The sequence below is a fragment of the Nerophis ophidion genome, linkage group LG12 (assembly GCF_033978795.1).
Source record: "Nerophis ophidion isolate RoL-2023_Sa linkage group LG12, RoL_Noph_v1.0, whole genome shotgun sequence".
Lineage (NCBI taxonomy): Eukaryota > Metazoa > Chordata > Actinopteri > Syngnathiformes > Syngnathidae > Nerophis > Nerophis ophidion.
In genome coordinates this window covers 23286671-23312373 of record NC_084622.1, presented here as the reverse complement: position 1 = coordinate 23312373, position 25703 = coordinate 23286671, and the positions used below count along the sequence as shown (strand labels likewise).

Here is a 25703-nt window from a genome sequence, read left to right as displayed (position 1 = left end):
ACAATCCGGTATTATCAATCAATCAATGTTTATTTATATAGCCCCAAATCACAAATGTCTCAAAGGACTGCACAAATCATTACGACTACAACATCCTCGGAAGAACCCACAAAAGGGCAAGGAAAACTCACACCCAGTGGGCAGGGAGAATTCACATTCAGTGGGACGCCAGTGACAATGCTGACTATGAGAAACCTTTGAGATGACCTCAGATGTGGGCAACCCCCCCCCTCTAGGGGACCGAAAGCAATGGATGTCGAGCGGGTCTAACATGATACTGTGAAAGTTCAATCCATAGTGGCTCCAAGACAGCAGTGAGAGTCCCGTCCACAGGAAACCATCTCAAGCGGATCAGCAGCGTAGAGATGTCCCCATCCGATACAGGCGAGCGGTCCATCCTTACAAGAAAACGTGGAGTTTTTGTACCGCTGTTTTTTCATTTTTATTTTTATACATTCCTGACAGGAATTTATGAACGTTGTTTAAATAAAAAATAAATAAATAAAAAAACAAAAAAAAAAACACACGGGCAGAGGGCACTTTTTAAGACGAGGCAAAAAAGGGCAGGGCCTCAAGCACCCATAAGGTGCCTGGTAGAAAGGTTTTGATAAGAAATCATTCTGAGCCTTATCTTATTTAGTTTTTATTGTATACATGTTGACCACATTAACCTTGGCAATGGACCCTGTGTGTATATGTATGTTATGCCATTGTTTACAAATTTGGTAAATAAATAACCCAAAAATTAACCGAACCGTGACCTCTAAATCGAGGTACGTACCGAACCTAAATTTTTGGGTACCGTTACACCCCTGCTATTTCGGCAATAATACGATCAAACTTTTAGTGTATGTGTATGGTTCTGCATGAACATAACAAATTGTCTCATTACTCTGTTCAAAAATAGTGACAGCTTTAAAGGTCGGAGAGACTGTGGCGTTTATAGAAAACATTTTTAGTGTGCTGCATCTCATGACCAGCTGCTGCTGAATAAAAGCTCAGTATGAAGTGGCTTGGAAAAGGCCACTTCTGTCAGTGTGTCCATGATCCATTGTGTGCAACACAATAGCGGCACAAACCATCTGTTACCTAGCCACCCATCCATTTTCTACCGCTTTTGGAGTCACGGGGGGTGGTGAAGCCTCTCTCAGCTGCATTCGGGCGGAAGGCGGGGACTCTCTGGACAAGTCGCCACCTCATCGCAGGGCCAACATAGGATAGACAGACAACATTCACACTCACAGTCACACACTAGGGACCATTTGCCAATTAACCTATCCCCAGGTGCATGTTTTTGGAGGTGGGAGGAAGCCGGAGTACCCGGAGGGAACCATCGCAGTCACGGGGAGCACATGCAAACTCCACACAGAAAGATTCCCGAGCCAGGGATTGAACTCAGGACCTTCGTATTGTGAGGCACATGCACTAACCCCTCTTTTTCCCACCGTGCTGCCCCATCTGTCACCGTTAGGTCTAATTATGTCTCCCGGCGCATCAACAAATCCCAAAGCCGCCACTCAATAGAGCCGAGAAGACCTAAGCACTCACCTTTGTTATTTGATAGCCATCAGAGTCAAGCTTTAACACAAAATCGCTGCCCCCGACATACATCTCTCCAGACTCTTCATGATAACATAAAATCGTGTGGTTTTGATGGACTGGGTATTTAAAACCTCCTCTGATGACATCTGAAAGGAAATATGGGGAAACTATCAGTTATTTTAATAAACATTCAAGTACAAACCCCGTTTCCGTATGAGTTGGGAAATTGTGTTAGATGTAAATATAAACGGAATACAATGATTTGCAAATCCTTTTCATCCTATATTCATTTGAATGCACTACAAAGACAAGATATTTGGTGTTCAAACTCATAACTTTATTTTTTTTTTGCAAATAATGATTAACTTAGAATTTCATGGCTGAAACATGTGCCAAAGTAATTGGGAAAGGGCATGTTCACCACTGTGTTACATGACCTTTTCTTTTAACAACACTCAATAAACGTTTGGGAACTGAGGAAACTAATTGTTGAAGCTTTGAAAGTGGAATTCTTTCCCATTCTTGTTTTATGTAGAGCTTCAGTCTTTCAACAGTCCAGGGTCTACGTTGTCGTATTTTACGCTTCATAATGCGCCACACATTTTCGATGATAGACAGGTCCGGATTGCAGGCGGGCCAGGAAAGTACCCACACTCTTTTACTACGAAACCACGCTGTTGTAACACGAGGCTTGGCACTGTCTTGCTGAAATAAGCAGGGTAACAACCATGATAACTTTGCTTGGATGACAACATATATTGCTCCAAAACCTGTATGGACTATTCAGCATTAATGGTTCCCTCCCAGATGTGTAAGTTACCCATGCCTTGGGCACTAATACACCCCCATACCATCACAGATGCTGGCTTTTGAACTTTGCGCCTATAACAATCCGGATGGTTATTTTCCTCTTTGTTCCGGAGGACACCACGTCCACAGTTTCCAAATATAATTTGAAATGTGGACTCGTCAGACCACAGAACACTTTTCCACTTTGCATCAGTCCATCTTAGATGAGCTCGAGCCCAGAGAAGCCAGCGGCATTCCTTGGTGTTGTTGATAAATGGGTTTTGCTTTGCATAGTAGAGTTTTAACTTGCACTTACAGATGTAGCAACCAACTGTAGTTACTGACAGTGGTTTTATGAAGTGTTCCTGACCCCATGTGGTGATATCCTTTACACACTGATGTCGGTTTTTAATGCAGTACCGCCTGAGGGGTCAAAGGTCCGTAATATCATCGCTTACATGCAGTGATTTCCCCAGTTTCTCTGAACCTTTTGATGATTTTACAGACCGTAGATGGTAAAATCCCTAAATTCCTTGCAATAGCTCGTTGAGAAATGTTGTTCTAAAACTGTTCGACAATTTGCTTACAAAGTGGTGACCCTCGCCCCATCCTTGTTTGTAAATTATTTAGCATTTCATGGAAGCTGCTTTTATACCCAATCATGGCACCCACCTGTTCCCAATTAGCCTGCACACCTGTGGGATGTTCCAAATAAGTGTTTGATGAGTATTTCTCAACTTTATCAGTATTTATTGCCACCTTTCCCAACTTCTTTGTCACGTGTTGTTGGCATCAAATTCTAAAGTTAATGACTATTTGCAAAAAAAAAATGTTTATCAGTTTGAACATCAAATATGTTGTCTTTGTAGCATATTCAACTGAATATGGGTTGAAAAGGATTTGCAAATCATTGTATTCCGTTTATATTTACATCTAACACAATTTCCCTACTCATATGGAAACGGGGTTTCTATATCAAGTGAAGGTCTGCCCAGCAATAGAGACACCTGCACAATCTGATGAGATCCAAAACTAGGGAAATAGAATTGTCTCACATCAACTTATATATATGAATATATTAATACATGTGCATATCTTAATGAATATACATATACAAATGTGATATACAAATAAACAAATTATTTTTTATATATAAATGCATATTTGTAAATATATTATTGAGATTTGAAAATACATACAAATACAATTTATAAATAAAAACATGTCGCATACAAATAAATCAAGAATTTGTATAAATAAACGTGTGTTTGTAAATATATTTTGGAGATTTGAATATAAATATGCTTGATTTTGAATTTAAATTTGTATTGAATTTGCATATGTGGATCGCTTTTTTGCTTTTGTGACGATGAGACATTCTTACCACAAACCAGATGCACAAATAAATGTGATATGTGACTTAAATGGGGAGTTACATACTCCCCTGAACAACCAGGAGAGGGCACTGCAGCCAGAGCGGTCTGGGTCACAGACATGGTCAAACACTGGCGAGCCAATCAGAGGCCCACTGGGGAGGGTCATATTTTGTCATGACTTTGCCATATTAGGGGAATGAATGAATGAATTAATTAATTAAATAAGTTTATTTTGGTCATATAATCAACCACTTTGTGTGATCAGTTTAATAGTACATATTATACATGTTTTACAATCATACACATACACACAAAAAGAAAAGAAAAATAATGACTGAAAAAGGAATAGGCTGAAGCCAAGTCTTATATTTGCCTATCCTATACCTTCACTGAAAATAAGATTACCTGGAACATTAACATTCAAAAAATCAATGGGATCAAAGTAATTGTTACTATATTTTTAAATGTTTTATTATTTCACCTTTCAAACCTTTCTTAAACTTTAACAACGACATGTGTTCAACTCACCACTTAGCTTGTTCCACCATTTAACTCCTACAACTGAAATGCATTTGTATTTTATATTCGTTGTTACTTTACCTATTTCAAAAATCAATATCCCTATAATTTATAGTTTTATCCTCTTAATTTAAATAACCTAAGAATACACGCCGGAATTCTGTTGTTTTTTACTCGAAAAATAATTTCCATTGTTTTTAACAACACAATATCTGAACATTTTAACACATTAGAACATATAAATGATGGATTGATAGGTTCATAGTAGCACGCTTTGTGTAATATTCTAATTACTCTTTTTTGAAGTTTAATTTTTTGGTCTATTTTTGTTTTATAAACATTTCCCCAAACTTCAACACAATATATTAAATATGTAAAAATCTAAGAATGATATGACATATGCAGACATTTCTTATTCAGTGTCTTACTTTATAAAGAATAGCAATGGATTTGGATATGTTTCCCTTTATAATTTAAATAAGCAGTTTCCAATATAATTTATGATTAATTGTTATTCCCAAGAACTTAGTTTCATATACTCTATAAATTTCCACTTGATTTAATTTTAATTTTGCTTCACAATTTGTCAATGCACCACTAAACACCATCAATTTAGTTTTCTAGTATCATTTAATGATAACTTATTAATATCAAACCATTTTTTTATCTGAAGCAACTCAACCTCTATTATCCTCAACTCCTCCTTCAAGTTTTCTCCTTAACAATATACATTTGTATCATCTGCAAACATGATACATTTCAATTTGTTAGATACTGAACAAATATCATATAAATAAAGTATAAATAACTTAGGTTCCAATACCGAGCCTTGTGGAACCCCACAAGTTACTCTTCTTGGCTGTGATTTAGTCTTATTAACTTCCACAAATTGAGATCTATTACTTAAATGACCACTGTTGCGAAACACATCTTACGCCATAGTTTTCCATTTCTTGCAGAAGTAAGGAACTGTGTCAAAATCTTTACACAAGTCAATAAATACTCCAACGGTGTGTTGATTTTCTCTATTGCTGTAGCTATGTTTTCTACAAAGTCCATCACTGCTAGGGATATACAGTAGTTTGATTACTCCTGAACCCATACTGATGGTCATTCAGTAGCTCATGTTTGTCGATGAACTTATCAAGTCTATTTACAAATAATTTCTCAATAATTTTTGCAAATTGAGGTAGTAGAGACTATAATTTGAGACCATATCACCATTTTCATAAATCGGAATAACTTTAGCGATTTTCATTTTGTCAGGAAAAGTTCCAGTTAATAAAGATGTATTACATATATAAGTAAACAGCTTCAGGACACAATCCATCACTTCCTTAACAAGTGAGTGACATATCCACATTGTTACCATCGACAGATTTTTTTGTTCTTACACTTTCTATTACTAACACATCACTTTCACAAACTCCACCAAAAAACATTGTGATTTTTAATGTCAGCTACACGCTTTAACTTTTTGTCATCATTCATATTAAAATGTGTAATTTTAGCCAGATTTAGGCCAACATTCACTAAAAACTTATTGAATTCCTCCGCTATTTCTTCTATATTTTCAATAATTGAGTTGTCATCTTTTATCAAATATGCTGTAAAATCCTTTTTGCTAGATTTTTTTAATCATGGACAAGACCGCGCCGTTTTTGAACCCAGAATGAAATCTTCTGTGTCATGAGTGAACATGAATGATGCAGCCAGAGATCAAGCACGATCCACTGTAAGTATTACTCATTTGGGATGATTTGACACACATTGCAGTGATAAAAGATCAGTATCAACATCGGGACAAGGTCATTAAATGGCATTGATACAATAAATTAAGCAGTTAGCACGGTTCTTTGGGATTAACTGGATAAATTAGCATTGTCTGTGACCCAGACCGCTCTGGCTGCAGTGCCCTTTACTGATTGTTCAGGGGAGTGTGTCAAGTCACATGTCACATTTATTTGGGCATCTGGTTTGTGGTAGGAATATCTCATTGACACAAAAGCAAAAAAGCAATCCACATATGCAAATTCAATACAAATACAAATATAAAATCAAGAATTGTTATATTTGAATCTCAAAAATATATTTACAAATTCACGTTTATTTATACAAATTATTGATTTATTTGTAGGTCACATTTTTATATTTATAAAATATATTTGTACGTATTTTCAAATCTCAAAAATATATTGATGATTGATTGATTGAAACTTTTATTAGTAGATTGCACAGTACAGTACATATTCCGTACAATTGACCACTAAATGGTAACACCCGAATACGTTTTTCAACTTGTTTAAGTTGGGGTCAACGTTAATCAATTCATGGTTTATTTAAAAATACACATTTATTTATAGAAATGATTTATTTATTTGTATATCACATTTGTATTTGTATTTGAATTGTTGTTTATATATGCATATGTATTAATATAATACATATATATATATATATATATATATATAAGTTGATGTAATAATTCTACTTCCATACAATACAAACATTCTCCCTCTGCAAATAATTAATCTTAACTGTGTGAGTGTTTCCTAGTGAACAACAATCTGCAGTAAAAATATCATATTTACACTATCACAGATATTGTATTATTATACAGAGACTATAATAACAAACACAATACTGTACATAGTCCTTTTGCATTGCAGCTTTTCCATTGGATCTTTGCACAAAATGTCCATTTACCTTTGCGCAGAAGTCTGGGAATATTTTTGGATCCAAAAGTCGGAGTCTCCTCTGATCCGACAAACAGGATCTTTTGGAAATGCTCCAAAAAACACAGGAAAAGGTAAAGACACCGTGTCATCTTGTGTCTACAACTAACTGTCTGAGGCAGTACTGACAGACTGGCTCCTCTACCCAACTGACTCACTGAGCCCCCTGCTGCAGGAGGAGGGGAGAAAGAGTGTGGGCGTACTGCTCCTTTAACTAAATCAAATATTTATCAAATGTAAAAAGGGACAAGCGGTAGAAAAAGGATGGATGGATGGAAACAAAATTCAAGAAGGCGCTACATAATAACTGACTTAGTGTGTAAATAAAAAGGCTGTTGTGTGTGGCTGAAAAGGCTTTGATGTGGTGAGAAGATGAAGTTAAATGATAAATGGGTTGTACTTGTATAGCGCTTTTCTACCTTCAAGGTACTCAAAGCGCTTTGACACTACTTCCACGTTTACCCAATCACACACACATTCACACACTGATGGAAGGAGCTGCCATGCAAGGCGCTAACCACCACTCATCAGGAGCAAGGGTGAAGTTTCTTGCTCAGGACACAACAGACGTGACGAGCTGGTACTAGGTGGGGATTGAACCAGGGACCCTCGGGTTGCGCACGGCCACTCTCCCCACTGCGCCACGCCGTCCCCATCAGTTCATGCAAGTTTAATGTTTGTAAAAGAGCCTTGGAAGAAGAAACCAATGACACAAAGGAAACACCATTGGCTTTACTTTTATGGTTGAAATAGATTGGCTACATTTTCATTTAAAATTGGGTTAAATCTGAACAATGCAGATACTTATCACTATGACATATACTAATTTAAAACAATATTTTCAAAATAAAGTGATCAGGATACAACAAAAAATAATATGACTGTACATTTTTAGATTCTTGAATGAAAAGTAACCCAACTGTGAAGATATTTGACCTCGATCCTCCGTTCCTTTACAGGAAACACCACACACTGGCTCAGTGGTTTACACTCTTTTATTATTTATCAACAGTTTACATTCAGTGTTCCTTTTTCAGCTTTTCAGCTTCTGTCTCTCACGCTCAACAGCGTGCTCCTCAGTCTGGCTCTCACTCCCGTTTGCCAGCCCCCTCATGGTTTCCAACGCTGCTGATAAAGGAAACAGGTGATTAAATAACTCGTCCCAGCTGAGGTATCTGCTCACCTGATTGCTGCTTCACTTTATTTTGCGGCCCCCACCTTAATATGAAAGTTTAATGTTAGCGCGGCCTGTGAGTTTTATATGAATGGCGCTTGACAGCGTTGTGTGCGGAGCTGAAGGGATCTACCAATCACGGTGTGGTATATGACTCTTGAGGGCCGAACATTGACGTCACTTGCCTGATGCAAGCAGAGAAACGTTTTGCCTCTTTTCTACTAGACCCGCACGTGCTTTTCCTCCCTCCCTCCCTCGCTCGCCCACCTTTTCGCTCTCTCAGTTATGCTCTCTCTCTCTCTCGCTCTTTCTCTTGCTCCCTCCCTCACCTGGCGCCGCTGTAAACAGTCCGGGCCGGGGAGACAAGCAATCCGGTAGCTTCTGAAGCACTCTGCCGAAGGACCGAGCGACAATACAAAACTGTGGTGGACTGGACCCCAGCGCTGACACTCCGACATAGTCGCAGGGCGAATCGGACGTGTAACACGTTAGTCGTGATGTTAGCCCGTTCGAGGCTAATTGTGCTACCATAACTGTAAACTCCACGGCGTTCGTTGTCTTCTTCCATTTTGTCTTTGTCTTCTTCCATTTCTTCTTTGTCTTCTTCTTCGTCTTTGTCTTTTTCTTCGCCTGCGAGAGCCCACAGGGGATCGTCCTCTCCTGCCTCCGGTGGTCCAGCCAGGTTGGGCGCCAAATGTGAAAGACTTGTGCCGTCTTGCCACCAAGGAAGGACATGGCTTTGAGCAGGTGTAGACATCTTTATTTTTCAGTAGGCAAAGTCTTTTGCGTGTTGCTTTTCAGCCTTCCCCGTTGTCTGCGTCTGCCTCTCGCTTTCGCTCTCTTCCGGGTTGCATGCACTGCTGCTTGTGTTGTCGTCTCTCCCTCTCATTCCTTCGTTGTTTGGGTTCCCTCTCACCATCACCAGCCCCGTTCTCTCCTCCTTCTCTCCTTTTATACAGCGAGAGGAGATACCTTAATCGTGTACAGGTGCGCGATCCACGCACCTGATCTCGTTTGTGGCGTCGCTCCCGGCACGCCCTGCCTCGCCGCTCGCTCGCCATCCCCGCCTCCTCGCCGCCATCTTAGCCCAGGCTCCAACATGCCCTGCCTCTCTGTCGGACCGTCGGCTCCGCCTCTCCACAAAGACATTTAAAAATATATTTTTTAAGAAATCTTTTCTTGCGGCCCAGCCTCACCCAGACTCTACATCCAGTGGCCCCCAGGTAAATTAAGTTTGAGACCTGAAGCTATGTCGCCAACACCCTGTGTACCTCCTGGTGGTAGAGGGCGCTAGTGATCCTTCTTGCGACTACTCGGCTGCAGAAGAAGTGACAACAAACAACAAGAATGAGCAGCGTGTGTTTATTTTTTCCCCTCGCTTGCACTTTTAACATGGAGTATTACATATCTAAAATAAAACAGTTTTCTAAACTGGACTTTCAATCAAAGCAGGAGGTAATAAAGGAAGATCTCCATCGAGACAGAGAGACTTGTAAAATTGAAGAAAGATAAGGAAGACTTCTATAAACAAGTTATCGATGCTTTTGATCAGAAGGAGCTGCACATGGACTTCATTTATAAGTAAAGGTAAGACCATAATAACCTTTTTTTTTATTAAATGTGCTTTTCATGATGGTATCCTTACATCACACTCAAATGTATAAGCGCAGGCCTAAATTTACCGCATGCCTTTGGTAAGCGCCGGAGTGAGAAGAGGTTTTAAAATAATTGGCGCCCCGGCGGCAATTCAAGGAAATATGGTATTTATGTTATTAGAATTATTATTACAATTATAAAAAGCGGAGTCAGTGCATCATAGGTAATGTGAGCATCTAAGGACCAGGTGCCAGTTGCCCAGGTCGTCTATGGTGGCGTCTTATGTCACCTTGCTTCCTGTCACGCCTTGTATGATCCCCAGGAGGAGGACTCTGTGCCCCCACGGCCACCTTTACCTCAGGCCTACGATCCCGATCCCCCCCCCCCCCCCCCCCCCGCTATGCCCCCTCATACTGGAGTTGGCTCAGCATCCCTCCAAAGAACGGAGGACAGGAAGACTAATCAGAGGAATGGCACACGGCGTAAGCTTGTCAACCTCATGACCTCGCTTGCAGCTGTGTCACTGCCTGTGGTTTTCTTTTGTTTAAGCTGCATACTTATTGTTTTTTAGGGCTGTCAAAATTAACAAATTCATTCATGTGATTAATCCCCAAAAAATGATTGCGTGGATTATGTAAACACTTAGACTAATCATGCAATTTATTTTGACCTACTCAGTGGCCTAGTAGTTAGAGTGTCCACCCTGATATCCCTGAGGGATGTCAATGTGAATGACTGAGAAACCTTGGAGAGGACCGCAGATGTGGGTGACCCCCCTCTAGGGGAGACCGGATGCAATGGACGTTGAGTGGGTCTAACATAATATTGTGAGAGTCCAGTCCATAGTGGATCTAGCATAATAGTGAGAGTCCAGTCCATAGTGGATCTAACATAATAGTGTGAGAGTCCAGTCCATAGTGGATCTAACATAGTAAGGAGAGTCCAGTCCATAGTGGATCCAACATAATAGTGAGAGTCCAGTCCATAGTGGATCTAACATAATAGTGAGAGTCCAGTCCATAGTGGATCTAACATAATAGTGTGACAGTCCAGTCCATAGTGGATCTAACATAATAGTGAGAGTCCAGTCCATAGTGGATCTAACATAATAGTGAGAGTCAAGTCCATAGTGGATCTAACATACTAAGGAGAGTCCAGTCCATAGTGGATCTAACATAATAGTGAGAGTCCAGTCCATAGTGGATCTAACGTAATAGTGAGAGTCCAGTCCATAGTGGATCTAACATAATAGTGAGAGTCCAGTCCATAGTGGATCTACCATAATAGTGAGAGTCCAGTCCATAGTGGATCTAACATAATAATGTGAGAGTCCAGTCCATAGTGGATCCAACATAGTAAGGAGAGTCCAGTCCATAGTGGATCTAACATAATAGTGAGAGTCCAGTCCATAGTGGATCTAACATAATAGTGTGAGAGTCCAGTCCATAGTGGATCTAACATAATAGTTTGAGAGTCCAGTCCATAGTGGATCTAACATACTAGTGTGAGAGTCTAGTCCATAGTGGATCTAACATAATAGTGTGAGTCCAGTCCATAGTGGATCTAGCATAATAGTGGGAGTCCAGTCCATAGTGGATCTAACATAATAGTGAGAGTCCAGTTCATAGTGGATCTAACATAATAGTGAGAGTCCAGTCCATAGTGGATCTAACATAATAGTGAGAGTCCAGTCCATAGTGGATCTAACATAATAGTGAGAGTCCAGTCCATAGTGGATCTAACATAGTAAGGAGAGTCCAGTCCATAGTGGATCTAACATAATAGTGTGAGAGTCCAGTTCATAGTGGATCTAACATAATAGTGGAAGTCCAGTCCATAGTGGATCTAACATAATAGTGACAGTCCAGTCCATAGTGGATCTAACATAATGGTGTGAGAGTCCAGTCCATAGTGGATCTAACATAATAGTGAGAGTCGATTTAACAATTTTACCATGAAAACTATTGCTAATACTACAATGTACAGTTTGATGGAAAACTTTCTTTGAAATCATTATTATCAAAACTTCAGTGACCCTCCCGAAAAATCCCTCGGGGCAACCATTCTCCCGAATTTCTCCCGATTTCCACCCAGACAACAAAATTTGGGGGAGTGCTTTAAGGCACTGCCTTGGCATGCCGGCCCAATCACATACTATCCATGGCTATTTACACACACAAGTGAATGCAAGGCATACTTGGTCAAAAGCCATACAGGTCACACTGAGGGTGGCCGTATAAACAACTTTAACACTGTTACAAATATGGGGCTCACTGTGAATCCACACCAAACAAGAATGACAAACACATTCCGGGAGAACATCCGCACCGTCACACAACATAAACACAACAGAACAAATACCCAGAACCCCTTGCAGCACTAACTATTCCGGGACGCTACAATATACCCCCAACCCTGCCCATCTCAACCTCCTCATGCCCTCTCAGGGAGAGCATGTCCCAAATTCCAAGCTGCTGTTTTGAGGCATGTTAAAAAAAATAATGCACTTTGTGACTTCAATAATAAATATGGCATTGCCATGTTGGCATTTTCTTTCCATAATTTGAGTTGATTTATTTTAGAAAACCTTGTTACATTGTTTAATGCATCCAACAAATTAGGCATAATAATGTGTTAATTCCACCACTGTATATATCGGTAGCGGTTGATATCGAGAACGGTAATTAATAGTTGGACAATATCGGCAAAAAAGCCATTGTCGGACATCTCTAAAAATAATCCAAATTCCGAAATGTGATTAATCAAACTCATAAACTTTATTTTTTGTTTCGTAAATAATTAACTTAGAATTTCATGGCTGCAACACGTGCCAAAGTAGTTGGGAAAGGGCATGTTCACCACTGTGTTACATTACCTTTTCTTTTAACAACACTTGAAAAACGTTTGGGAACTGAGGAAACTAATTGTAGAGCTTCAGTCGTTCAACAGTCCGGGGTCTCCGCTGACGTATTTTACGCTTCATAATGCGCCACACATTTTCCATGGGAGACAGGTCTGGACTGCAGGCGGGCCAGGAAAGTACCCGCACTCTTTTTTTACCAAGCCACGCTGTTGTAACACATGCTGAATGTCTTGCTGAAATAAGCAGGGGCGTCCATGAAACAGACGGCGCTTTGATGGCAGCATATGTTTTTCCAAAACCTGTATGTACATTTCAGCATTATTGGTGCCTTCACAGATGTGTAAGTTACCCATGCCTTGGGCACTAATGCACCCCCAAACCACCACAGATGCTGGCTTTTGAACTTTGCGTCGATAATAGTCTGGATGGTTCGTTTGGTCCGGATGACACGATGTTGAATATTTCCAAAAACAATTTGAAATGTGGACTCGTCAGACCACAGAACACTTTTTCCACTTTGCATCAGTCCATGTTAGATGATCTCGGGCCCAGAGAAGCCGGCGGCGTTTCTGGATGTTGTTGATAAATGGCTTTCGCTTTGCAAAGTCGAGTTTTAACTTGCACTTACAGATGTAGTGACCTACTGTATTTGGTGACAGTGGTTTTCTGAAGTGTTCCTAAGCCCATGTGGTGATATCCTTTAGAGATTGATTTTGGTTTTTGATAGAGTCAAAGGTCATGGTCATTCAATGTTGGTTTCCGGCCATGCCACTTACGTGGAGTGATTTCTCCAGATTCTCTGAACCTTTTGATGATGTTATGGAGCGTAGATGTTGAAATCCCTAAATTTCTTGCAATTGCACTTTGAGAAACATTGTTCTTAAACTGTTTGACTATTTGCTCACGCAGTTGTGGACAAAGGGGTGTACCTCGCCCCATCCTTTCTTCTGAAAAACTGAGTATTTTTTGGGAAGCTGTTTTTATACCCAATCATGGCACCCACCTGTTCCCAATTAGCCTGCACACCTGTGGGATGTTCAAATAAGTGTTTGATGAGTAATAATCAACTTTATCAGTATTTATTGCCACCTTTCACAACTTTTTTGTCACGTATTGCTGGCATCAAATTCTAAAGTTAATGATTATTTGAAAAAAAAAAAAAAAGTTTATCAGTTTGAACATCAAATATGTTGTCTTTGTAGCATATTCAACTGAATATGGGTTGAAAATGATTTGCAAATCATTGTATTCTGTTTATATTTACATCTAACACAATTTCCCAACTCATATGGAAACAGGGTTTGTATGTTGGAACACACATAAGGAAATGTTTTAACATAAATGAAAGTAGATCAACTTTGTGACGTTTCTGCTGCATGCATGTGCAGGTTTTATTGTAGTTAACAATGTAGCCTGCAGTGGTGAGAGAGTGCCGCCCAGAGTTCAGCTCAGGCCCTACAGCAGTGGTTCTCAACCTTTTTTCAGTGATGTACCCGCTGTGAACATTTTTTTAATTCAAGTACCCCCTAATCAGAGCAAAGCATTTTTGGTTAAACAAAAGAGATAAAGAAGCAAAATACAGCACTATGTCATCCGTTTCTGATTTATTAAATTGTATAACAGTGCAAAATATTGCTCATATGTAGTGGTCTTTCTTGAACTATTTGGAAAAAAAAGATATACAAATTACTAAAAACTTGTTGAAAAATAAACAAGTGATTCAGTTATAAATAAAGATTTCTAGTCATAGAAGTAATCATCAACTTAAACTGCCCTCTTTGGGGATTGTAATAGAGATCCATCTGGATTCATTAACTTCATTCTAAACATTTCTTCACAAAAAATTAAATCTTAAAAATCAATATTTATGGAACATGTCCACAAAAAATCCAGCTGTCAACACTGAATATTGCATTGTTGTATTTCTTTTCACAGTTTATGAACTTACATTCATATTTTGTTGAAGTATTATTCAATAAATATATTTATAAAGGATCTTTGAATTGTTGCTATTTTTAGAATATTTAAAAAAAATCTCACGTAGATTTTTTGGAGTATCATCCCCCCCGATTCCAATATCAACCGATACCGATACATACAGTCATGGAATGAACACATTATCATGCCTAATTTTGTTGTGATGCCCCACTGGATGCATTAAACAATGTAACAAGGTTCTCCGAAATAAATCAACTCAAGTTATGGAAGAAAATGCCAACATGGCACTGCCATATTTATTATTGAAGTCACAAAGTGCATTATTTTTTTTTTAACATGCCTCAAAACAGCAGTTTGGAATTTGGGACATGCTCTCCCTAAGAGAGCATGAGGGGGTTGAGGTGGGTGGGGTTTGGGTAGGAGAGGGTGTATATTGTTACTGCGGAATAGTTAGTGCTGCAATGGGTTCTGGCTATTTGTTCTGTTGTGATTATGTTGTGTTACGGTGCGGATGTTCTCCCGAAATGTGTTTGTCATTCTTGTTTGGTGTGGGTTCACAGTGTGGCGCATATTTGTAACAGTGTTAAAGTTGTTTATACGGCCACCCTCAGTGTGACCTGTATGGTTGTTGACCAAGTATGCCATATGGGGGTGCCATATTTATTATCTCAAAGTGCATTATGTCAGATAATGGCACTTTGTATAGTTCATAACTTACGGTAATCTAAAATTCACTTGTATGTGTAAAAGCTGTAGATATTATGTGATTGGGCCGGCACGCAAAGGCAGTGCCTTTAAGGTTTCTTGGCGCTCTGTATTTCTTCCTACGTTTGTGTACACAGTAGCGTTTTAAAAAGTCATAAATTATACTTTTTGAAACCGATACTGATAATTTGTGGGCTGAGGAGGGTTTGGTTGATAACAGTACTTCAGTCATCAATAATTGCATCATCAGAGAAATGAACATTGAAACAGTGTAGGTCTGACTTAGTAGGATATGTACAGCCAGTAGGGAACATAGTGAGTTCAGATAGCATAAGAGCAAGTATATACATTAGAAATACATTTGATTATTTACATTGGGTTATTTACAATCCGGGGAGATGGGATGTGGATGGAGGAGGGTATTAGTAAAGTGTTGAAGTTGCCTGGAGGTGTTGTTTTAGAGCGCTTTTGAAGGAGGATAGAGATGCACTTACTTTTATACCTGTTGGGAGTGCATTCCACATTAATGTGGCATAGATAGAGAATGAGTTAAGACCTTTGTTAGATCGGAATCCGGGTTTAACGTGGTTTGTGGAGCTCCCCCTGGTGTTGGGGTTATGGCGGTCATTCACGTTAAGGAAGTAGTTTGACATGTACTTCAGTATCAGGGAGGTGTAGCGGATTTTATAGACTAGGCTCAGTGCAAGTTGTTTGACTCTGTCCTCCACCCTGAGCCAGCCCACTTTGGAGAAGTGGGTTGGAGTAAGGTGTGATCTGGGGTGGAGGTCTAAAAGTAACAGGACTAGCTTGTTCCGGGATGTTTGGAGTCTAGATTTGAGGGTTTTGGAGGTGCTGGATTACCAGGAGGTGCAAGCGTAATCGAAAAACGGTTGAATGAGAGGGTGGGTGGGGTTTGGGGTAGCAGGGGGTATATATTGTTAGTGCAGAATAGTTAGTGCTGCAAGGGGTTCTGGGTTTTTGTTCTGTTGTGTTTATGTTGTGTTACAGTGTGGATGTTTTCCCAAAATGTCTTTGTCCTTCTTGTTTGGTGTGGGTTCATATATTTGTAACAGTGTTAAAGTTGTTTGTTCGGCCACCCTCAGTGTGACCTGTATCGCTCTTGACCAAGTCTGCCTTGCATTCACTTGTGTGTGTGAAAAGCCGTAGATATCATGTGACCGGGCTGGCACGCAAAGGCAGTGCCTTTAAGGTTTATCTGTACTCCTTTCTACGTCCGTGTACACAGCGGCGTTTTAAAAAGTCATACATTTAACTTTTTGAAACCGATACCGATAATTTTGAAACCGATCCCGATAATTTACGATATTACATTAATATTAATGCAATATTGGCAGCCCGATATTATCGGACATTTCTGACCTCAGAAATTCCCTCCAACACATTCCAAAATCTTGTAGAAACATTCCCCAGAAGAGTGGGAGCTCTGACAGCTGCCAAAGTAACTTCCTCCGCTTCATTTGGGTGTTAATGGCTATTTTTTTCTGTACTTTTACCAAAATAATAGGCTATGTTAATGATTCAGTAGAATAAATACGGCAAGCCTAATCCCTCTGTGATTATTGCATTGATTACATTGTTTGTAACAATATGTTCTTTATGAGCACTGTAAGCATGTCTTCCACATGATTCATGGTTTGAGTCCATGCTCTTGGTTGCACTGTCTGGCCGACAGGAGCGTCCGCATAGCGCCGCCGAGCATCAGCTGTGCGCCCTGGAGAGCGGTCGGCCCAGGATGAGCGTGGAGGAGCAGCTGGAGAGGATTCGCCGCCACCAGCAGGGAGCCTTCAGGGACAAGAAAAAGGGTCTCCGCGTCCGGGGGAGCAGCGAGGAGAACGCCTTGTCTCGCAGTAACTCTTTCACTAAAGAAAACCACCAGCGCAACACACAGGTACAGAAACAGATGTCATTCTACAAACCCCGTTTCCATATGAGTTGGGAAATTGTGTTAGATGTAAATATTGATGGAATACAATGATTTGCAAATAATTTTCAACCCATATTCAGTTACATGCACTACAAAGACAAAATACTTTGGGTTTTTTTTGCAAATAATAATTAACTTAGAATTTTATGGCTACAACACGTGCCAAAGTAGTTGGGAAAGGGCATGTTCACTACTGTGTTATATCACCTTTTCTTTTAACAACACTCAATAAACGTTTGGGAACTGAGAAAACAAATCGTTGAAGCTTTGAAAGTGGAATTCTTTCCTATTCTTGTTTTATGTAGAGCTTCAGTCGTTCAACAGTCCGGGGTCTCTGCTGTCGTATTTTACGCTTTATAATGCGCCACACATTTTCAATGGGAGACAGGTCTGGACTGCAGGCGGGCCAGGAAAGTACCCACACTCTTTTACTACGAAGCTACGCTGTTGTAACACGTGCTGAATGTGGGTTGGCATTGTCTTGCTGAAATAAGCAGGGGCGTCCATGGAAAAGACAACGCTTAGATGGCAGCATATGTTGTTCCAAAACCTGTATGTACCTTTCAGCATTAATGGTGCCTTCACAGATGTGTAAGTTACCCATGTCTTGGGCACTAATGCACCCCCATACCATCACAGATGCTGGCTTTTGAACTTTGCGTCGATAACAGTCTGGATGGTTCGCTTCCCCTTTGGTCCGGATGACACGATGTCGAATATTTCCAAAAACAATTTGAAATGTGGACTCGTCAGACCATAGAGCACTTTTCCACTTTGCATCAGTCCATCTTAGATGATCTCGGGCCCAGAGAAGCCGGCGGCGTTTCTGGATGTTGTTGCTAAATGGCTTTCGCTTTGCATAGTAGAGCTTTAACTTGCACTTACAGATGTAGTGGCCTACTGTATTTAGTGACAGTGGTTTTCTGAAGTGTTCCTGAGCCCATGTGGTGATATCCTTTAGAGAATGATGTCGGTTTTTGATACAGTGCCGTCTGAGGGATCGAAGGTCACGGTCATTCAATGTTGGTTTCCGGCCATGCCGCTTATGTGGAGTGATTTCTCCAGATTCTCTGAACCTTTTGATGATATTATGGAGCGTAGATGTTGAAATCCTTAAATTTCTTATATTTGCTCTTTGAGAAACGTTCTTAAACTGTTTGACTATTTGCTCACGCAGTTGTGGACAAAGGGGTGTACCTCGCCCCATCCTTTCTTGTGAAAGACTGAGCATTTTTTGGAGAGCTGCTTTTATACTCAATCATGGCACCCACCTGTTCCCAATTAGCCTGCACACCTGTGGGATGTTCCAAATAAGCGTTTGATGAGCATTCTTCAACTTTATCAGTATTTATTGCCACATTTCACAACTTCTTTGTCACGTGTTGCTGGCATCAAATTCTAGAGTTAATGATTATATGGAAAAAAAAATTAAGTTTATGAGTTTGAATATCAAATATGTTGTCTTTGTAGCATATTCAACTGAATATGGGTTGAAAAGGATTTGCAAATCATTGTATTCCGTTTACATTTACATCCAGCACAATTTCCCAACTCATATGGAAACAGGGTTTGTATCATAGAAATTGAAACAACCCTGGACTCTTATGGACTCTGTGTGAACATCTAGCAGCAGTCCCAACTGAGGCGCAGGGAGGAGGTGATGAGCACTGACATTCTAGAATTGGAGGCCTCGCTCAGGCAGCAAGAGCTGGTGAGGGAGCAGGAGACCCCTGCCGAGGAGATTGCACGTCTAAAAGAAGCCTCCAACTCTTTCAATGTGGACAGAGAAGTGAGGCTGAGTCACTCTCACACCCAACCTTTGTAGCAAAGCGCACAGGAATGTTTAGCAGTAAAGCCAGCTCGCGTCTCTTTCTGCTTGCAGCTGTCTGTGCCTGACAAAGTTCTGATACCAGAACGTTACGTGGAGTCCGACCCAGAGGAGGCGCTGAGCCCGGAGCAGCAAGCTGACAAGCAGAGGAAGGTTGACCGCATCAAAGCCCTCTGTGGAGGTTTCCTGCGTCTCGCCCGGCTTCTTCTGACCACAGTATCACACAGCTCAGGATACAGGTTTGACACAGTATTTAATACATCTTTTACTTTACACAATTGTCCGTCTGTTCAGCTTCTCAGGTTTGACACAGTCTTTAGTACATCTTTTACTTTACACAATTGTCCGTCTGTCCAGCTTTTCAGCTGTCTCTTGTTCGTCTCTGTGCCCCTGTCCTGCGTCCTCCTGCGTCCTCATGTCTCTCTCGCTTCATGGTCTCCAGCGCTGCTAATAAAGGGAACAGGTGATTAGATAACTCGTTCCAGCTGAGGTATCCACTCACCTGTTGGCAGCTTCATGGCCGGCCCCTGCACATACCCCGCCCGCAGGGGACGCGTGGAACACGCCCCTCTCCACACCCTCATAGCCAGAAACAGGTAACACATCACCATGGAGACGTATGCTTGTGCCTTGCTCCAAGATGTTTTCTATAAAATAGGCACACTGTTTTCTATTTTTGATTATGTCCATAGCTGTTTACAGTACAGGCCAAAAGTTTAGACACGCCTTCTCATTTCAATGCGTTTTCATGACTATTTACACTGTAGATTGTCACTGAAGGCATCAAAACTATGACACTCGGGAAGGGAAAACCATCTCAGACGACTACCTCTTGAAGCTTATTGAGAGAATGCAGCGAGTTTGCAAAACGTGTGCTATTTTGGAGGAACTACAAACCCAAAACCAGTGAATTGGCACATTGTGTAAATGGTAAATAAAAACAGAACACAACGATTCCGCAAATCCTTTTTTCATTTTTTTTATTTTTATTTTTTATTGACATCCAGCATCAGACATTTCTATCCATTACACCAGTGATACCCAACCTTTTTATCGCTGCAAACCGGTCAACGCTGGATAATTTGGAGGTTGAGGGTGGGCGTTTTGTTATTTTTTCGTCATGAGAAAGGGAGGTTTTTTTTGGGTTGGTGCACTAATTGTAAGTGTATCTTGTTTTTTTATGTTGATATAATTAAAAAAGATAAAATAAAAAAATAAAAAATGATTCTGTGGCCCGGTACCAATCGAGAGGTTGAGGACCACTGCTGTAAATGGTAAATAAAAACGGAATACGACGATTTGCAAATCCTTTTTCTTTTTTTTTCTTTTTTTTTATTGACATCCAGCATCAGACATTTCTATCCGTTACATCATATTCACATACATCATATAGCTGTTTTCTGCCCTAAATGTCAAAAGTATTTTTTGTTTATATTCCCATCATACCACCCCTCCCCCCAAAAAAACAACAAAAAAACAAAAACAACAAAAAACAAAGTAGTACCTATAAATAAATCAATTAAATAAACAAAAAATAAATAATACATTGATAATAATAATAAACAGAAAAAAAAGTAATATAAACAGATACATTTATGTATATATATATACACACACACACATATATACAGGGAGTAATCTTTTTATTTTTTGGGGGGCGGTATGGCTCGGTTGGTAGAGTGGCCGTGCCAGCAACTTGAGGGTTGCAGGTTCGATTCCCGCTTCCGCCATCCTAGTCACTGCCGTTGTGTCCTTGGGCAAGACACTTTACCCACGGGCTCCCAGTGCCACCAACACTGGTTTAAATGTAACTTAGATATTGGGTTTCACTATGTAAAGCGCTTTGAGTCACTAGAGAAAAGCGCTATATAAATATAATTCAATTCAAATTCTTATTTTTTAAATTAGTGCACTAATTCGAGAAATTTAAGTCAGGACATAATTGACCCAGTATGAAGTAAATTTATAATGAATAAAGGCAGTTATCTTCTCCATGTTAAATATGTCCATTGTGGTTTCCATCCATTGCTTCAAAATTGGGCTCTCCTGGGATATCCATTTCCTAGTGATGGTCTTTTACAAGCCACCAGTAGGATATTCATTAAATGTTTATCTTTCTTCCTTTTCAATCTTATACTGTATTTTTCCCATTATAAGTCGCTCCAGAGTATAAGTCACAGTGGCCGAAAATGCATAATAAAGAAGGAAAAAAACATGCATAAGTCACATTTTTGGGGTAAATGTATTTTATGAACTCCAACACCAAGAATAGACATTTCCAAGGCAATTTAAAATAAATAAAGATTAGTGAACAACAGGCTGAATAAGTGTACGTTATATGAGGCATAAATAACCAACTGAGAAGGTGCCCGGTATGTTCATCCATCCATCTTCTTTCGCTTATCCGAGGTCGGGTCACGGGGGCAGCAGCCTAAGCAGAGAAGCCCAGACTTCCCTCTCCCCAGCCACTTGGTCCAGCTCCTCCTGGGGGATCCCGAGGCGTTTCCAGGCCAGCCGGGAGACATAGTCTTCCCAACGTGTCCTGGGTCTTCCCCGTGGCCTCCTACCGGTCTGACATGCCCTAAACACCTCCCTAGGGAGGCTTTCGGGTGGCATCCTGACCAGATGCCCGAACCACCTCATCCGGCTCCTCTCCATGTGGAGGAGCAGCGGCTTTACTTTGAGTTCCTCCCGGATGGCAGAGCTTCTCACCCTATCTCTAAGGGAGGGACCCGCCACCCGGCGGAGGAAACTCATTTCGGGCGCTTGTACCCGTGATCTTGTCCTTTCGGTCATAACCCAAAGCTCATGACCATAGGTGAGGATGGGAACGTAGATCGACCGGTAAATTAAGAGCTTTGCCTTCCGACTCAGCTCCTTCTTCACCACAATGAATCGATACAGCGTCCGCATTACTGAAGACGCCGCACCGATCCGCCTGTCAATCTCACCATCCACTCTTCCCTCACTCGTGAACAAGACTCCGAGGTACTTGAACTCCTCCACTTGGGGCAGGGTCTCCTCCCCAACCCGGAGATGGCACTCCGCCCTTTCCCGGACGAGAACCATGGACTCGGATTTGGAGGTGCTGATTCCCATCCCAGTCGCTTCACACTCCAGTGAGAGCTGAAGATCCTGACCAGATGAAGCCATCAGGACCACATCATCTGCCAAAAGCAGAGACCTAATCCTGCAGCCACCAAACCGGATCCCCTCAACGCCTTGACTGCGCCTAGAAATTCTGTCCATAAAAGTTATGAACAGAATGGGTGACAAAGGGCAGCCTTGGCGGAGTCCAACCCTCACTGGAAACGTGATACGATTTGCAAATCCTTTTCAACTCGTATTCAATTGAACGGACTGCAATGACAAGATACTTAATGTTCCAACTCGGAAACATTTTTTTTTGCAAATAATCATTAACTCAGAATTCAATGGCAGCAAGACATTGCAAAAAAGTTGACACAGTGGCATTTTTACCAGTGTGTTACATGGCCTTTCCTTTTAACAACACTCAATAAACCTTTGGGAACTGAGGAAAGTAATTGTTGAAGCTTTTCAGGTGGAATTGTTTCCCATTCTTGCTTGATGTACAGCTTAAGTTGTTCTACAGTCCGGGGTCTCCGTTGTGGTATTTTACGCTTCATAATGCGCCACACATTTTTGATGGGAGACAGGTCTGGACTGCAGGCTGGGCCAGGAAAGTACCCACACTCTTTTACTACGAAGCCACGCTGTTTCAACACGTGGCTTGGCATTGTTTTGCTGAAATAAGCAGGGGCGTCCATGAAAAAGATGGCGCTTAGATGGCAGCATATGTTGTTCCAAAACCTGTATGTACCTTTCAGCATTAATGGTGCCTTCACAGATGTTTAAGTTACCCATGCCTTGGGCACTAATACACCCCCATACCATCAGAGATGCTGGCTTTTAAACTTTGCGCCTATAACAATCCGGATGGTTCTTTTCCTCTTTATTCCAAAGGACACGACGTCCACAATTTCCAAAAACAATTTGAAATGTGGACTCATCAGACCACAGAACAATTTTCCACTTTGCATCAGTCCATCATAGATGAGCTCAGGCCCAGCCATGCCGGCAGCATTTCTGGGTGTTGTTGATAAATGGCTTTGGCTTTGTATAGTACAGTTTCAACTTGCACTTACAGATGTAGCGACAAACTGTGGTTTTATGAAGTGTTCTTTAGCTCATGTGGTGATGTCCTTTACACATTAATGTTGCTTATTGACGCAGTTCCGCCTGAGGGATGGAACGTCCTTAATATCGTCGCTTACGTGCAGTGATTTCTCCAGATTCTCTGAACCTTTTGATGATATTACAGACCGTGGATGGTCAAATCCCTAAACCCCTTGAAATAGCCCGTTGAGAAATGTTTTTAAACAGTTCGACAATTTGCTTTTTGAAACATGCTGTAGACATGAAATTCCAATTGAGCTAATATTTGAAGTTTTCCAGTTTGAACGTTAAGTATGTTGTCTTTGCAGTCTCTTCAATTGAATACAAGTTGAAAAGGATTTGCCAATTATTGTATTCTGTTTTAATTTACCATTTACACAACGTGACAACTTCACTGGTTTTGGGGGTTGTAGATAATAAAACATGTTTTCAGTTATTTTGCCTTCTTTTTTGTAAAGGACATAACTCCACATGTGCTCATTCATAGTTTTGATGCCTTCAGTGACAATCTACAATGTAAATAGTCATGAAAATAAAGAGAAATGAATGAGAAGGCGGGTCCAAACTTTTAGTGACAATCTACAATGTAAATAATCATGAAAATAAAGAGAATTGAATGAGAAGGCGGGTCCATACTTTTAGTCTGTACTGTTTGTGGATATCAGCCAGTCCAAGACATTCCCTGAAAGGCTCAACCGACTGACTCAAAGCCTGTCATTAGATGTGTTGTCTCAACCACGTCGGGTTTCTAATAGTCCTAAATTGAAGCCACGTGTTTATTTCCGACTGCAGCATGCAGAATGTGATGCCAAACGTTGCGTTAAGCCCAGTGGAGACGGAAGAGATGGTTGCGATGCAAGAAAAGGAGAAGATAATTAATATCTCTTATGAGCTGGCAGCAGAAGCCTCCAAAAGGAAAGGGAAAGGTGGCAATAAATACTGATAAAGTTGAGGAATGCTCATCAAACACTTATATGGAACATCCCACAGGTGTGCAGGCTAATTGGGAACAGGTGGGTGCCATGATTGAGTATAAAAGCAGCTTAAATGAAATGCTAAGTAATTCACAAACAAGGATGGGGCGAGGGTCACCACTTTGTAAGCAAATTGTCGAACAGTTTTAGAACAACATTTCTCAACGAGCTATTGCAAGGAATTTAGGGATTTTACCAACTACGGTCCGTAAAATCATCAAAAAGTTCAGAGAATCGGAAGAAATCACTGCACGTAAGCGATGATATTACGGACATTTGATCCCTCGGGCGGTACTGCATCAAAAACCGACATCAGTGTGTAAAGGATATCACCACATGGGCTCAGGAACACTTCATAAAACCACTGTCAGTAACTACAGTTGGTCGCTACATCTGTAAGTGCAAGTTAAAACTCTACTATGCAAAGCAAAACCCATTTATCAACAATATCCTGAAACGTCGCCAGCTTGGCTGGGCCTGAGCTCACCTAAGATGGACTGATGCAAATTGGAAAGGTGTTCTGTGGTCTGACGAGTCCACATTTCAAATTATACTTGGAAACAGAGGACGTGGTGTCCTCCAGAACAAAGATGAAAATAACCATTCGGATTGTTATAGGCGCAAAGTTCAAAAGCCAGCATCTGTGATGGTATGGGGGTGTATTAGTGCCAAAGGCATGGGTAACTTACACATCTGTGAAGGCACCATTAATGCTGAATGGTCCATACAGGTTTTGGAGCAACATATGCTGCCATCCAAACAACGTTATCATGGACGCCCCTGCTTATTTCAGCAAGACAAGTGTTACAACAGAGTGGCTTCGTAAAAAAAGAGTGCGGGTACTTCCCTGGCCCGCCCGCAGTCCAGACCTGTCTCTCATGGAAAAGTGTGGCGCATTATGAAGGGTAAAATACGACAGCAGAGACCGCAGACTTTTGAACGACTGAAGCTCTACATAAAACAAGAATGGGAAAGAATTCCACTTTCAAAGCTTCAACAATTAGTTTCCTCGGTTCCAAAATGTTTATTGAGTGTTGTTAAAAGAAGAGGTGATGTAACACAGTGGTGAACATGCCCTTTCCCAACTACTTTGGCACGTGTTGCAGCCATGAAATTCTAAGTTAAATATTATTTGCAAATAAAAATCAAGTTTATGAGTTTGAACATCAAATATCTTGTCTTTGTTGTGCATTCAACTGAATATGGGTTGAAAAGGATTTGCAAATCCTAACACAATTTCCCAACTCATATGATAACAGGGTTTATACTTAGTTTAGTTGGTTGTCAACATTTAATTTCCTGAGATTACATTTAGTGAAACGGGACTGTCAAAACCCGCCATGCTTTTTTTTAAACTTTTTTTTTTCTTATAGTCCTTCACTCTCACTTTCCTCATCCACAAATCTTTCATCCTCGCTCAAATTGATAGGGAAATCCTCGCTTTCTCGGTCCGAATCGCTCTTGCTGCTGGTGGCCATGATTGTGAACAATGTTCAGATGTGAGGAGCTCCACAACCCGTGA

The 25703-nt window shown here is 40.7% G+C and overlaps 1 protein-coding gene across 5 annotated transcripts in view; it reads right to left on the bottom strand.

Moving 5' to 3' along the window:
* Positions 1 to 7096, bottom strand: part of sema7a (semaphorin 7A) — a 59975-nt gene extending 52879 nt beyond the window's left edge. For all 5 annotated transcript variants that reach the window (XR_009809004.1, XM_061917104.1, XM_061917105.1 and 2 more), the window contains exons 1-2: positions 6933 to 7096; positions 1549 to 1688 (exon numbers count right to left, since the gene is read on the bottom strand). Coding sequence is in view for 4 of the 5 variants with exons in the window: in XM_061917104.1 (XP_061773088.1) it covers positions 1549 to 1688; positions 6933 to 7053 (261 nt within the window). In the remaining variant the exon portion in view is untranslated. The remainder of the gene's footprint in view (positions 1 to 1548; positions 1689 to 6932) is intronic.
* Positions 7097 to 25703: the final 18607 nt, after the last annotated feature.